Below are 13,863 nucleotides of genomic sequence, written 5' to 3' on the forward strand. Positions count from 1 at the left end.
AGCCAAATTTTTTAAACTTAAACTTCTTCTAACGTCACTTCTTCAAAATAGACTCGCCCAGGCCGTGGTATTTTGTGGAAGAGCCACACTCAAGGGGCCAAAGAGCCGCATGTGTCTCATGAGCCGCAGTTTGCCAACCACAGACCTATGGCAAAGGAAACAAAGGCAAAAATAAACACATGGGACTACATCAAACTAAAAAGCTTCTGCGCAGCAAAAGAAACCATCAACAAAATGAAAAGGGAGCCCACTCTTTGGGAGAACATATTTGCCATGACACATCTGATGAAGGGTTAATATACACAATATGTAAGGAACTCATGCAACTTAACAAAAGGTAGACAAACAATCCAATTGAAAAATGGGCAAAGGACCTAAATAGACACTTCTCCAAAGTGGACATACAGATGGCCAAGAGACATATGGAAAAAAAAATGCTCAGTCACTAATCATCAGAGAGATGCAAATTAAAATGACAATAAAGTATCACCTCACAACCTGTCAGAATGGCTACCATCAACAAATCAACAAATGACAAGTGCCGGCGAGGAGAAAAAGGAACCCTAGTCAGTGCTGGTGGGAATGCAGACTGGTGCAGCCACTATGGAGTTTCCTCAAAAAATTAAAAATGGAACTCCCATTTGACCCAGTGATCCCACTTCTAGGAATACATCCTAAGAAACCAGAAACACCAATCCGAAAGAATGTATGCACCCCTATGTTCATAGCAGCACAATTTACCATAGCTGAGATCTGGAAACAGCCCAAGTGCCCATCAGTAGATGAGTGGATAAAAAGCTGTGGTACATCTACACCATGGAATACTACACAGCAGTAAAAAAGAAGAATCTCTTACCCTTTAAGACAGCATGGAGGAACCTGGAGAGTATTATGCTAAGTATAATAAATCAGTTAGAGAAAGACAAATATCACATGATCTCACTCATTTGTGGAATCTAAAGAACAAAATAAACTGATGAACAAAACAGATTCTGAGACGTAGAAGCATGGAACAGATGGACAAATCTCAGAGGGAAGGCAGAGGTGGGTGGGCGGGAAGAGATTAACCAAATAACTTAAATGCATATATGTGTATCCCACGGACACAGAATATATGCACCCCTATATTCATTGCAGAGTTATTTACAACAGCCAAGATATGGAAGCAACCCAAGTGCCCATCAATAGACAAGTGGATAAAAAAGTGGTGGTACAGATATATAATGAAATACTACTTGCTGGTAAAAAGTAATAAAATCTTAGCATTTGCGACAGCATGGATGAACCTAGAGGGTATTATAGTAAGTGAAATAAGTCAGAGAATGGCAAATACCATATGAACTTACTTACCTGTGGAATCTAACGAACAAAAACAGGGAACAAACTAGACATATAGAGAATCGACTGGTAGTTGCCAGAGGAGAGGGGTGGGCTGGGTGACAGAGGTGAGGGGTGGAGAAGTAGAGACTGGTAGTTACAGAATAGTCACGAGAGTGTAAAGTTCAGCGCAGGGACAGCCAGTCAGAGTGTGAGAACTCTGTATGGCGCCAGGTGGGTGCAGGAAGTATCGGGGGAACACTTGGTGAAGTATTTCTAACCAGTATGCTGTACACCTAAACCCAACGTAAAATAATATAGACAGTAAACTATAATTGAAAAATAAAAAGTAAGAGTATAAATAAATTTATAAAAAATTATAAATCTAAGAGTAGTGATACATCAAATGAGGAGAAAAGGTCAACTCACTTGGGCAAAACGACTGACATGTTTAACACATATGACGACCATGGGTTGGAGGGAAGTTCTGTACTCAGCTTATCTGTCCAGACAGCTGTTGTAAACCTTATGTGGCTAAAAGCAAAGAATCCAATATATTTCGAATGGCCCCAGAGGCAATTTAACCTCCCAGATCGCTGTCAACGTGACCAGCAGCAACGTGACAGCCAGAGGAACCCTGGAAGAAAGGCCTTTGTGTCACTTCACTCACTCACTGACAAATGTGTCATTCCGCTGGACATAAAGATTCCTTAGGTGTGACTCCTGCGCTCAAGAAGCCCACAGTTAGAACTGAGCGCGCTGGAGAGGAACAGCACAGAAAATACAGTATGGTTAATGCCACAGCGGAGAGGGTAACCAGCTGTAGGGGAAGAATGAGGGTAATGAAGAGAGTCGAACATCCTAAACCAGCCCCCTCCCCCCCCAAATGCTCAGCCAGAGGCTGTGGGCTGGCTTGTGTCACGTGATGCCCAGAGCAAGGCCTTGGCTGAGGCGGGGCCTACCGCTCCTCTGGGGTCCTAGGTGGGCCCAGGCGTGCACGGAACTCTCAGGTTCTGCGGCTCCTCCCCGCATGGTCCAGGGATGACAAGGTGGGAGGGCAGAAGGAGGAGACCAAGGCCTCGTGAGCAGGCCCGGGGGAGAGCCCGGGGCTCCGAACGCTTGCAAGACTCTTGAGCTCCCCAATCCCTTGAGAGCCAAGAGGGAGACGGGGAGAGGGGTCAGAGGCCAGAGCAGGCGAATATCATTCTGGTGCTGAAGGAGGGGAGGAGGGGAAGCGGACAGCAGGGCCCCGTTAGGTGCCCAATCTGTGTGGAGCACGTGTTCTCCTTGCCAGACAGAGTGGCCGCCCTGGGCACCCATGGAGCCGCAGGCATTTGGATCGAGGTCTGAGCTCTTCCCAACACGCGCCACAGCGAGAAAGGTGCCCCTTCTGAGCTGCTGCCTCATAGGAACCTGGGTGGGAAGACCTTTTCCTCTCCGAGGCGCAGCCTCCTCAGTCTGTAGACAGACAGCACCGCCAGCCCCACCTGCGCTGACGTCCTCTCTGGGTTCCTTGGATTCCGAGCCAGCCTCGTGCAGCCGCAGCCGGGCTTGCTGACCCAGGACCCTGTCCTCCTGTCCCCACGACCCCCGTCCCGGGCTCCGGCCTGTGACTACTCACCAGCACAGTGTGCTTGTAGGCCCTGTGAATCACTATGCTGTAGCCAAACACGGTCACGTCCACCTGCTTGACCCACAAGGCCAGTGATGGGTCCCGGTCCTCGTTCTTGGCCGTGACAACAAACTTGGGGACTGTGTCTACGCTCGACCTGCTCCCCGTGGTGCACAGGATGAGCGGGCAGCTGGTCTGGAAGTCAAAGGCGTAGCCGTCGAAGGTCAGGTAGTGGCCGTAGCCTGAGACGATGCAGGAGGCATCGGTGCGGGGCTGGCAGTAGTGCAGGCCGCCCTCCTCCATGCAGTACTCGTCGTCCTTGCAGGGGACGGTCTCGCAGTGGACACTGTTGTCCGTGCCGTTGCAGTAGCAGAAGATCTGGCAGTCCAGGTCCACCCAGAAGGTCTGGTTTGTGGCAAGTTGGTGCCCCTCAAAGTTGCAGCCACACTCGCTCCGGGCGACGCACTGGCTGCCTTGCAGGGCGTAGCCCTCGTCGCACTGACACCCCTCCGAGCAGCTGTCCACACAGACGGGGCCCAGGGCCAGCGTCTCGCAGGTCTCCGTACACGTCATGCATTCCTCAAAGTGGCTGTTCTCCGGGCAGTCCAGAGCTGCAGGCGGTCAAGGAGAAGACAGGCTTGAGAAGGGGATAGAGGTCACAGAGTGCGGGTGCACTCATCAACATGTATGTGTGTATGTGTGTGTGCATGTGTGTGAGAGCATGTGTGAGCATGTGTATGTGAGCACATACATATATATGTATGAGAGCATTGCACATGTGCACATGAGTGTGCATGCGCAAGAGCATGTGCATATGTGAGTGCACATGTGTATGCGTGTGCATACGTGTGAGCATGTGTATGCGAGCATGTGCATACACGTGTACAGGAGCATGTGTGCATATGTGTATGTGTGTGCATGAGCATGTGCGTGTGTGGGTGAGAGCACATACATGTGAGTGCATGTGTGTGCATGTGTATATGTGCATGCATGCATGTATGTGTGTGCATGTGAGTGTGTGAGCATATGCATGTGAGTGAGTACGTGAGCATGTACATATGTGGGCGTGAGCGTGCGCATGTATGTATGTGTGGGTGCATGTGTGTATGTGTATGTGAACAGGCGTGAGAGCATGTACACATGTGTGCATGTATGGGTGTACTGTGTGTGTTCTGTTATTTGTCAGCACAGTGAGTTTGATAAAAGCCATAGCGTCCTCATCTGGGGTCCTCAAAGGCTCAGTGAACCCCGCACCCATGTGCTCCTTCAGTGCACTCAGCTCTCTGTGAGCCTGTGTTGGGCTCCTGCTACATCCCAGGAGCTGTCCTAAGCACTTTAGTGCAACTTTTCCCAATCACCAAGAAGATAAAGCAAGTCTCATCACCCTGCCTTACAGATGAGGAGACGGAAGTTCAGTGACTTAGATGAATCTGCCAGTAAGTACCGGGGAGAGACCGAATCTGGATCCCGGCGCTCAGTCTCCTGGCGCAAAGACCCTGAACAGAACAAGCTGTGGGTCTGCCTCTGAGCTTCAGCTTCTGCTTTTCTTAAAGGACAGTGGTCACCTAGCTGTTGTTCTGAGGACCAGTAAGCGAACACAACAGGTCCACAGGAGAGTCTCAAGGCCCTTTCCCTTCTTTGCACTTCCTTTGACCAAGGATGGACTTTGTGAAGGTAATTTTACTCTAATTGTTTTTCTTCTTTGCCTTTCATCTCTCTTATCGGCTGCCTTCTGGCTTCTTTCACCTCCTCCCCACCTTCTGCATATGGTCACCTCTACCTCCCGTGCTCACACTCTTCCCCACCTAGACAGCCCCTGGGCGGCCTCCACAAAGCCGAACCCTACCCACTCGCCACGCTTTATTTCAACCTGCACTTCTGCTCAGAAGCGTCTGTACTAGAGCAAGTCTCTGAGTCACAGAGCTCAGCACGTAGAATAATAACAGCACATGCTGCTCATCGTGAAGTTTCAGGTAACCTTCCCATCCTCTGCATTATTTTAGTTTGTTAAAATTTGACTGGGGCAGAGACAAATCTGGGAGCACAGAAGAAATCTACCTACCAGTCTGTGTACTCCAAAGGCCTGTGAAAGTCCCCACCCCTCCTAGGAGAAGAAGATCTTGCCTTTGAAACTTTTTTGAGCTCTTGTGCATACGATTACTCCTCCAAAGTGTCTCAGAACCCAGGGACACGAAGGGGAACTTGAGAATTAACTTGAACGCAATGAGCGCTCTGCCCACAGCACCAGCTCAGCAGCCCTGCACTGAGTGCTGACAGAATCCTCCTCCTTCCGGGGCTGAAGGCCTCCTGCACCCCGACCAGCCCTCCACACAGCGCGGAGCCGAGGCGGGCTGAGCACTGACTCAATACGTCTGTAAGAGGGATCTTCACATTTGTCTCTCGCTTAGGAATGCTGTAACACTGACTACAGGTTTATGGCGACAGCAAATCACCTGACATCTGTATGGTCACGCTCGTGACTTACCGTGTTGTCTGGATGTGTCTGCAAGCCCGGGACAGACCCATGTAAGTAATAAACATCCCCTGGCCCCGAAATGCCTCTGGGAGCTGTTTCAACAAGAGGGCTGGTCGATGTGTCTCCCTAAATCCAAAGGAAACCTCACCCCCGTTCTCCAAGACCCTGCCAGGTTAACCCCCCAGTACCCAGAGATGTGCTTAATCAAGGGCGACATCCCAGTTCTCCCGAACAGACCCATGTCCCCAGGTCTGGACGAGACATGCTACAGGACATCTCTCATTTGAACCGTGGCCTTTCGCCCCAAGAAGCCATGCTTCTGTCCCACGTCTCTCTCTATAAGAGGTGCTTCCCAGAGCCTCCTCCTGCGCTGCGGGCCCAGCTAAGGGGTGGTGAGTAGCCACCAGATCCGGGAAAGGAGAACTCCTCACCCTCCGGCTGCACTTACTTCACACACAGTGCGGCCAGGAGCACCCCCTGCCGGTGGGAGCTCCTGTCTAACAGGACAGCCTGGCAGCGACGCGCCCTTGGCCTGGGGCAGATCAGCAAGTCCACGCCGTGCGGACTGGAGCAAGAACAGAGAGCGGCTTAGATAAGCTGGAGACAGCACAGAGGGCAGGAGGAAGTGGGTGAAAAGGAAGGCTTTGGGGCGTGTGAGAAGGTTCGACTAGATGTGCTGGTCACTGGGAACCCTGGAACCCTTCCCCTGTAGGCGGATTTATGGAAAGAGCACGCGCCCAGAATTCCAGCGTCAGGACTCCCAGCATCTGCTACCAGCTCCTCCCAAGTGCGGGGAAGGCGCGCCGGCTCTACCCTTTCCGAGGCTGCAGCCACCATACACGCCCTGTGCACCTCCAGTGGCCAAAGCTCAGAAACCAGAGGTTTAAGCAGAGATGTGTGTGTGCGTGTGTGTGTGTGCATGTGCGTGTGTGTGTGCGTGTGTGTGTGCGTGTGTGTGTGTGTGTGTGTGTGTGTGTTAGTTCTTAGCTCTAAGATATCTCTGTTGAAAGGCTTGGAGATAAAGCAAGAATACTCCAATAGCAATGGGTAAGCCTCACCGGGATCTTGTTTTCTAAAACATTCCCCCCAAAAGGAATCGGGCTTCTTGGACTAATGGCAGATTCTAGTCTGGGACTGGGGCGGTTCAGAGATGAGTGTGGAATATTTTTTATGCCAGAAAGTAAGGAAATGAATGAGGCATGCCCCAAGGACATCGGAGGCAACATGAGGGACTCCCACAGGCCGAGAATGGAACAGTTTTAACAGAAAAGTTACTGACAGATGCAATATGAGATATGAATTATTAAAAGAATCAGAGATCTGTGTATCTATATTGATAAGAGAGACAGATGCCTCTTAGAGACAAGCAGATAGATGGATGGATGAAAGGCAGACAAAGAGAAGGAGGGAGGGATGGAGCTGGAAACCATCCATTAGTAACCATGGCTACCGATTGATACACTGAAAGGTGAGGGGTGTGATGACATGCAGGATACTTGCATGGTCTGAAAGTGTCTCTTCACACATGGCTCATGATTTGAAAGAGAAAAAACATGACCACAGAGTAGAGACATCTGACAACACCAGGGTATCGATCTGCTGTCACCCACGGGAGAGGGCGAACAGCGCCCCTGGTGGGAGGTGATGCTGGGAGAATCGCACAGCACGCCGCAGGAGTCTGTGTGGGGATCACAGCAGGACCCAACCACGAGGAAATACCAAGCCCGGGGGGGCCATTCCCCTTTTGGAAGGGGGAGGCCGTGTCCTTTAAAAGTGACAATGTCGGGAAAGGCAAGCGAAGCCAAGGAGTCGCTCCAGAGGAACGGAAGCGAAAGGGACACGAAAACTGAAGGCGACATGCGGTCCCGGACTGGGTCTGCACCGAGGGGTCAAAAAGCATCAAGCACATCACTAGGCCGATTTTCAAAACGGAAACGTGGGTGTTAATTGTGATATCAACATTAACTTTCTTAACGGTGATTCTGTAAATGAGGTTCATTATTGTAAGGAAATAACACTGAATTATTTAGGACAAAGGGCATGCTGCAGGCAACTTATTTTCAAGTGGAGAGAGAGAGAGAGAGAGGAAAGCACACGGGGCTGACACTAGGTTCGACTGGTGTAAGGTATACACATGTTCTTGCAACTTTTCTGTAACTTTGAGATTATTTCAAAATAAAAATTTTAAAAATAAACAAGCCTAGGCAGGAAGGATTAAAACGGAAAGAAATAAAGAAATGCAGAGGATGGGATCTTAACAGTGGCCTTGGTTCTGGTTCAGGGTCCAGCTTTTGGGTGAGAAAGGGGGGGCGGGGGGTGGGGAGGGGCGGTGCCCCAGGCCGGGCTCCACCCTCCCAGGCACTCCTCCTGTTTTCCCACCTGACTCCTCCCAGTGGCTCCCACATAACCAAGAGTGTCTGGTGTCGGTTCTAACGGCTACCATTCCAGCCACTGCCCTCTGAGAGGGGCCAGGGCCTCAGGGGACCAGCAATGTGAGGTTCTCGTAATAGCCATTGTCCAGTGCGCCCCAGGGAGCAGCTCTCTCTGCTCCGAGAACGCGCCCTGATGGCCACCTGCTATTGCAACGCTCTGGGCCTCTTTGCCAAGAGAGCAGGCACCTTGCGAACCATCACAAAGCGTGGTCCCCGGACAGGACCGGTGCTCAGCGGGATAAAACCGCCAGCCAAAAGGTGGCTTATCGTGCCCTGGCCGGTATGGCTCAGTGGATAGAGCGTCGGTCTGCAGACCAAAGGTCCCGGGTTCGATTCCAATCAAGGGCACGTATCTCAGTTGCAGGCTCCTCCCGGGCCAGGCCCTGGTTGGGGCCGTGCAAGAGGCAACCCATCGATGTGTGTCTCTCCGTCAGTATTTCCCTCTCTTCCCCTCTCCCTGAAAGCCAACCGGACCACATCCTCAGGAGAGGATTGACGACAACAAAGGTGGCTCCGGGCTCACCGTGCAGAGCTGCTGTGTGACTGGACACAGCTGAAGGCGAGGAGCCACGGGGACAGTGAGGTTTCCCCCTGGGCAGGTGCTCAGGCATTAGACGGCCTCGGAGCGCCCCCTGCAGGAAGGAGCCGAGAGCGCCCCCCCCACCCCCGCCCCGCGCCCCCCGCCGCCCCGCCCCGCCCACTTACGGCAGAAGTCGTAGGTGCGCCAGGGCCCCACCTCCACGTCGGCGTTCTTGCAGGCGCCGGCGTAGCGGGCCACGGCGTCGCAGAGCTCGGACTGGTTGCCGCCGCTCTGGCAGAGGCGGAAGAGGCAGGTGCGGTAGTAGGCGGTGGCGTTGACCACGCCGTGGCACTCGAGGAAGGAGCTGTTGGACGGGTCGTTGATGACGCCGCAGCGCGCGCGGCTGCGGTAGAGCTTGAGCAGCTCCGAGTCGTTGCCGCAGGCCTTGAGCAGGTCCCCGCACTCGCCGTTGCAGATCTCCTCGAAGGTGGTCCAGCTCTCCAGGAACGCGGCCAGGTTGTCCGTGCACTTGCCGTTGGGGAGGCAGAACTCGTCGCTGGCGTTGGCGTTGAAGAAGCCGCACAGGCCGCCGGTGCAGTTGAAGTAGACGGTGGACAGGCGCACCTGCAGCAGCCCCGACGCCCAGTACTGCACGCTCACCACGCCCGCCGACGCCACCGTCGTGCTGTTCTGGTGCCGGTGCGCCTCCAGCTTCCCCGACGGGTGGAAGAAAGGCAGCGCCACCTCCTGGCCGTTCACCTGCAAAGGCCGCCCGCGGTCAGGGGTCAGGGCCCGCGTGCAGAGGCCAAAGCCGGCAGGAGCCCGCGGACAGGAGGCCGGGTTCTCAGAGGACCTCTGTCCCTTTGTTGCCTCTCCCACTCCCGCTCCCTCCTCCCCCTTTAGGCCTGGCTCTGCCCGCGCCCCGCCCCTGGGGCATGTGTGTGTCTGATTATCTCGTGTCCATCCACCTGCCTGTCCTCGTACTGCACGGGCCCTGCCAGTGTGTCCGTGGGGAGCACACAGGCCTTTCGTCTGTGGGTGTGTGTTTGAGTACGTCCCTGTGCCGAGCTGCTTCCACTTCTGTTTCCTAAAGAAACGTCACGTGATGTTATGAAATGCAGGTCAGACGGAGAAGGAAGCCGCTCCCCCACCCCTCCTGCCCTCCCCGCTCGGCCACTGCGTACCTGTGCGGCCCGTTTCTAAGGTCCTTATGTGGAAACAAGGAGCCGCACTAGGTTATTCCTGAAATTCCTTCTAGAACTAACGATCTGTAAGTATAGATGCCTAATCCTGGGCGTTTCAGACCGGGTCCGAGGGGCCGGGGTGCCGTGGTGGGCACCCTTGGCATCACCCCATGTGATTCCTGTTAGAGGCAGGAGAGGCAGTATAGGACAGGGCCCGCCTGGGCTTGACTCTTGTGGCTGTGTGTCCCTGAGGAAGTTACTAAACCTCTCTGTGCCTCAGTTTCCTCATCTGTAAAATGAAGATAATAAGATACACTTGATAGGATTAAATGTGATACTGCTCCCCGCCCTCATGACTCCGTGATTGAGCATCCATCTGTGAACCAGGAGGTCACAGTGTGATTCCCCATCAGGGCACGTGTCTGGGTTGCAGGCTTGATCCCCAGTGTGGGGCTGCAGGAGGCAGCCGATCAATATTCTCTGTCATCATTGATGTTTCTCTCTCTCTCTCCCTTCTCCCTTCCTCTCTGAAATAAACATTTTAAATAAATAAATAAGTGTGATACCACTTAGAACAGTGCTTGGCACATAGGGAAGGTCCTGTGAGTGTTTGCTGTTCTGAGGGGCTGGTCCTGCCACATCTGTCTAATTCACTCCGCCTTCCACCCAGTAGACCCATCAGGTGCCCGTAGGTGGACAATGTTTGCGTTTTTGGAGTCGCTGACTTTCTAGAATCCACTCCTGGTCAGAGGCAAACAGGCAGACCTACAGAACACGCTCCGCCCTGTGACTCCGGGAAACCCTCGCGCAGCAGGGGTCTTACCTTGACCTCCGCGGCCCCGAACCCTCCGATCTTGACCTCCTGGTTGGCCACCAGGATGCGGAGGCCTCGCAGCCAGCCGGGCCCGCCGTCAGGCTTCTTCTTGTTGATGTCGATCTCCAAGTACTCGGGCTGCTCGGGGCAGGTCCTGAGCACCGTGTAGGAGAACTCGGCGGGGAAGGCGAAGGCGGCGCCGTCGAAGGTGTGCAGCACCTGGTCCTGGCTGAGCAGGCACACGGTCTCGCGCCGGGGGAAGCAGCCGCGGTGGCCCTGCTCCACGGTGCACACCTCGTCGGCACGGCAGGTTCGGTTGAAGCAGTACACGTCGCCGCCCTCCTCGCACAGGCACTGCACCGTGCAGTTGGCCGTGGCCCAGAAGAACTCCCCCAGAGTGTAGTAGCGGCCGTCGAAGTCGCAGCCGCACTCGTGCAGCGGGACGCACTGGCTGGCACTGAGGACGAAGCCATCGTTGCACTCACAGCCCTCCGTGCAGGGCGAGGCGCAGGTCTGCGAGGCCGTGAGGTCCGCGCATGTGTCGGGGCAGCTGCTGGTGCACACGGAGTAGTGGCTGAAGCTGGGGCACTGCACCGTGGACACTGGTGTCGGGAGAGGAGAGAGTAGGACAGCAAGGTCAGTGACCCGGGGGCTAATCCCAGGAGCCACATGCACAGGAGCACACGCATGCACAGGGGCCACACACATAAGAGCCACATGCATGAACAGGAGCTGCGTGCACAGGAGCCGCATGCAAGAAGCCGCATGCATGCACAGGAGCCACATGCACAGGAGCCACATCCATGCACAGGAGCCACGTGCGTGCAAAGGAGCCACACACATGCACAGGAGCCGCATGCATAGGGGTCACATGCATGCACAGGAGCTTCACATACAGGAGCCACATCCACAGGAGCCTCACAGGAGCCACACACACAGGAGCCACATGCATAGGAGCCTCATGCACAGGAGCCGCATGCACAGGAGCCGCATGTGCAGGAGCCACATGCATACACAGGAGCTGCACACACAGGAGCCGCATGCACAGGAACCACATGCATGCACAGGAGCCGCATGCACAGGAACCACATGCATACACAGGAGCCGCATGTGCAGGAGCCGCATGCATACACAGGAGCTGCACACACAGGAGCCGCATGCACAGGAGCCGCATGTGCAGGAGCCACATGCATACACAGGAGCTGCACACACATGAGCCGCATGCACAGGAACCACATGCATGCACAGGAGCCGCATGTGCAGGAGCCTGGAGGGAAAGCTCTCCTGCCACTTCACTCCCAGAACGAGGGCCGAGAGGGGGAGAAGCGGGAGGCTGTGTCTGTGGAAGCAAACTCAGCTGCTTCCCTAATGACCATGGAGCTGGGGACGGACTTGTGGACTTTGGCTCTCATCCCACCATCTTGGCTGAAATTAAACGGCAGGTTACGGCCTAACCAGACTGTAGGTTATTCAACATAGGTTTGGTGACCTACAACCAGTAAGCTATTTTAAGATCTTCAGCTGATGGGCATATAAGTTGTTCTGATTTTAAAGGGCATGGCCCATTCTTGGGAGGAAATACATTCAAATTGTAGGAGAAATAAAAAAGGAACTGTTAGAGAAGTAATTTGAAAACATCAAATTTCTAAGAGACCAAAAGAAGATTGCGAACATGAACCCTCTGGAACATGGGGAATGAGGAAGAGCCTGGCGATCCGAACAGATTGTGTCTGGGCTGGAACTAGAACCAGGTGCCGTCTGACGGCCCCTCTGGCCTTAGAAACGGTCTGTTCTTACTTAAGGACGTCAGAGTCTGTGTGAATGTTTGGATTGGGTTGATTCCAACATGCAGGGGCTCGAGGGCCTGATAAACTACACTGAGTGGCCAGATTATTATGATCTCTGAACGCATAACAATCTGGCCACTCAGTGTATATCCTATATAATAAAAGGCTAATATGCAAATTGTCCCCTCGACCAGGAGTCCGACCAGCAGGCAGGCCGGCCAACCGCCCATGTCCCCTCCCGCTGGCCAGGCTGGCCGGACCCCACCCATGCACGAATTCATGCACCAGACCTCTAATATATATATATATATATATATATATATATATATATATATACACACACACATACACACATATATGTGTGTGTATGTATATATATGTGTATATATGTGTGTGTATATATATATGTATATATATATATATATATATATGATATATATGTGTGTGTATATCAGTGATGGGCAACGTTTTGAGCTTGGTGTGTCAAACTTCGCCAAAAAACTGAGCATAACTCGGGTAGTGTGTCACTTTGAGGAAAAAACATTATTTCGCAAATGTTTCATCCTCAGGAGCAGCAAATGTTTCATCCTCGGCATGCGGCCGCCTCAGCGGCCGCGTGTCATCAGAAATGGCTACACGTGTCAGTGCTGACACGTGTGTCATAGGTTCGCCATCACTGGTGTATATATATACTATATTATATATATATATATATATGTATATATATATGTATATATATACATATATATATATTATACACACACACACACATATACACTGAGTGGCCAGATTATTATACGTTCAGAGATCATAATAATCTTGCCACTCAGTGTAGCTCTCTTAATTAAATATGATTCATCCCCTGCTGACGTTAGAAAGAGGGAGAGGGAGAGAGAGAATGAAGGGGGGGTGGAGAGAGAGAGAGAGAAATGTGGAAAGTAGTACCACTGGACAAAATAGTCATTATAGGCAATTTAGTTGGCAGTTTGGATGCTCTTGGACTATAAAAGGATCAGAGAAAAGCCAAATTCAATTTAAGTTTAATTAGAATTTGGATGCTCCAGACATAATAAACTGGTCAGTTGCAAGGAAAAGAAATACACTCTGTCTTAGTAGTGTGACCGGTACACAAAGAAATGAATCTCATACAAAGTGATTTATGTGAATTCAACCCATACTGGTGGAATAAAAATCTCACTCTGGTCTTGGAACTTAAATTTTTAATCTTCTCACCTCTGTGGCACTCTCAAATGCATGGGTTATAATTTCTGTTTGCTCATATGGAGAAAAACAAGGACCAGGGAAGAAACAAAACTCCAAGTCGCTTGTCTCTGTCTGCTTGTTCTCAAAGTTTGCATAACTGGGAAAAGGAGGAGGGGTTTGAGTGGGCAGGAAGAAAAAACAACGAGGTAACTAAACGGTACAAAATGCTTAATCCAAAAGGATGGTTCCCAGGAAACGGCTCCCCACGCGGCTGGGGCTCGGCCTCACCGCAGGCATTTCAGAAAAAGGGCTTTTCCCTGTCCGCCCCGCTCCCCCTCGCACCATTCCTCCAGCAGCAGCAGGTCAGCTGACACGGAAGTAAAGGGGCTGACCGTGGGGGAGAGCGAGCCAGGCACAGAGGCTGTTGGTCCTCTGGGGAGTGCGTCCCTGTAGCCAAGGCTGGTTTCCATCACACGGCCAGTGTCTGCCTGTACTCAACAGCCACGCACCTCTGAACC

General features: G+C 52.6%; 1 protein-coding gene across 1 annotated transcript in view; it reads right to left on the reverse strand.

Moving 5' to 3' along the window:
• TECTA (tectorin alpha) overlaps positions 1-13,863 on the reverse strand; it is a gene marked incomplete at its 5' end in the record, with an annotated part of 113,983 nt that overhangs the window by 73,115 nt on the left and 27,005 nt on the right. Inside the window, 3 exons of the mRNA XM_079762838.1 lie at positions 2,939-3,540; positions 8,543-9,116; positions 10,365-10,957. Coding sequence (XP_079618964.1) covers positions 2,939-3,540; positions 8,543-9,116; positions 10,365-10,957 — 1,769 coding nt within the window. The remainder of the gene's footprint in view (positions 1-2,938; positions 3,541-8,542; positions 9,117-10,364; positions 10,958-13,863) is intronic.

Source organism: Cnephaeus nilssonii, assembly GCF_951640355.1.
Source record: "Cnephaeus nilssonii genome assembly, chromosome: 22".
Lineage (NCBI taxonomy): Eukaryota > Metazoa > Chordata > Mammalia > Chiroptera > Vespertilionidae > Cnephaeus > Cnephaeus nilssonii.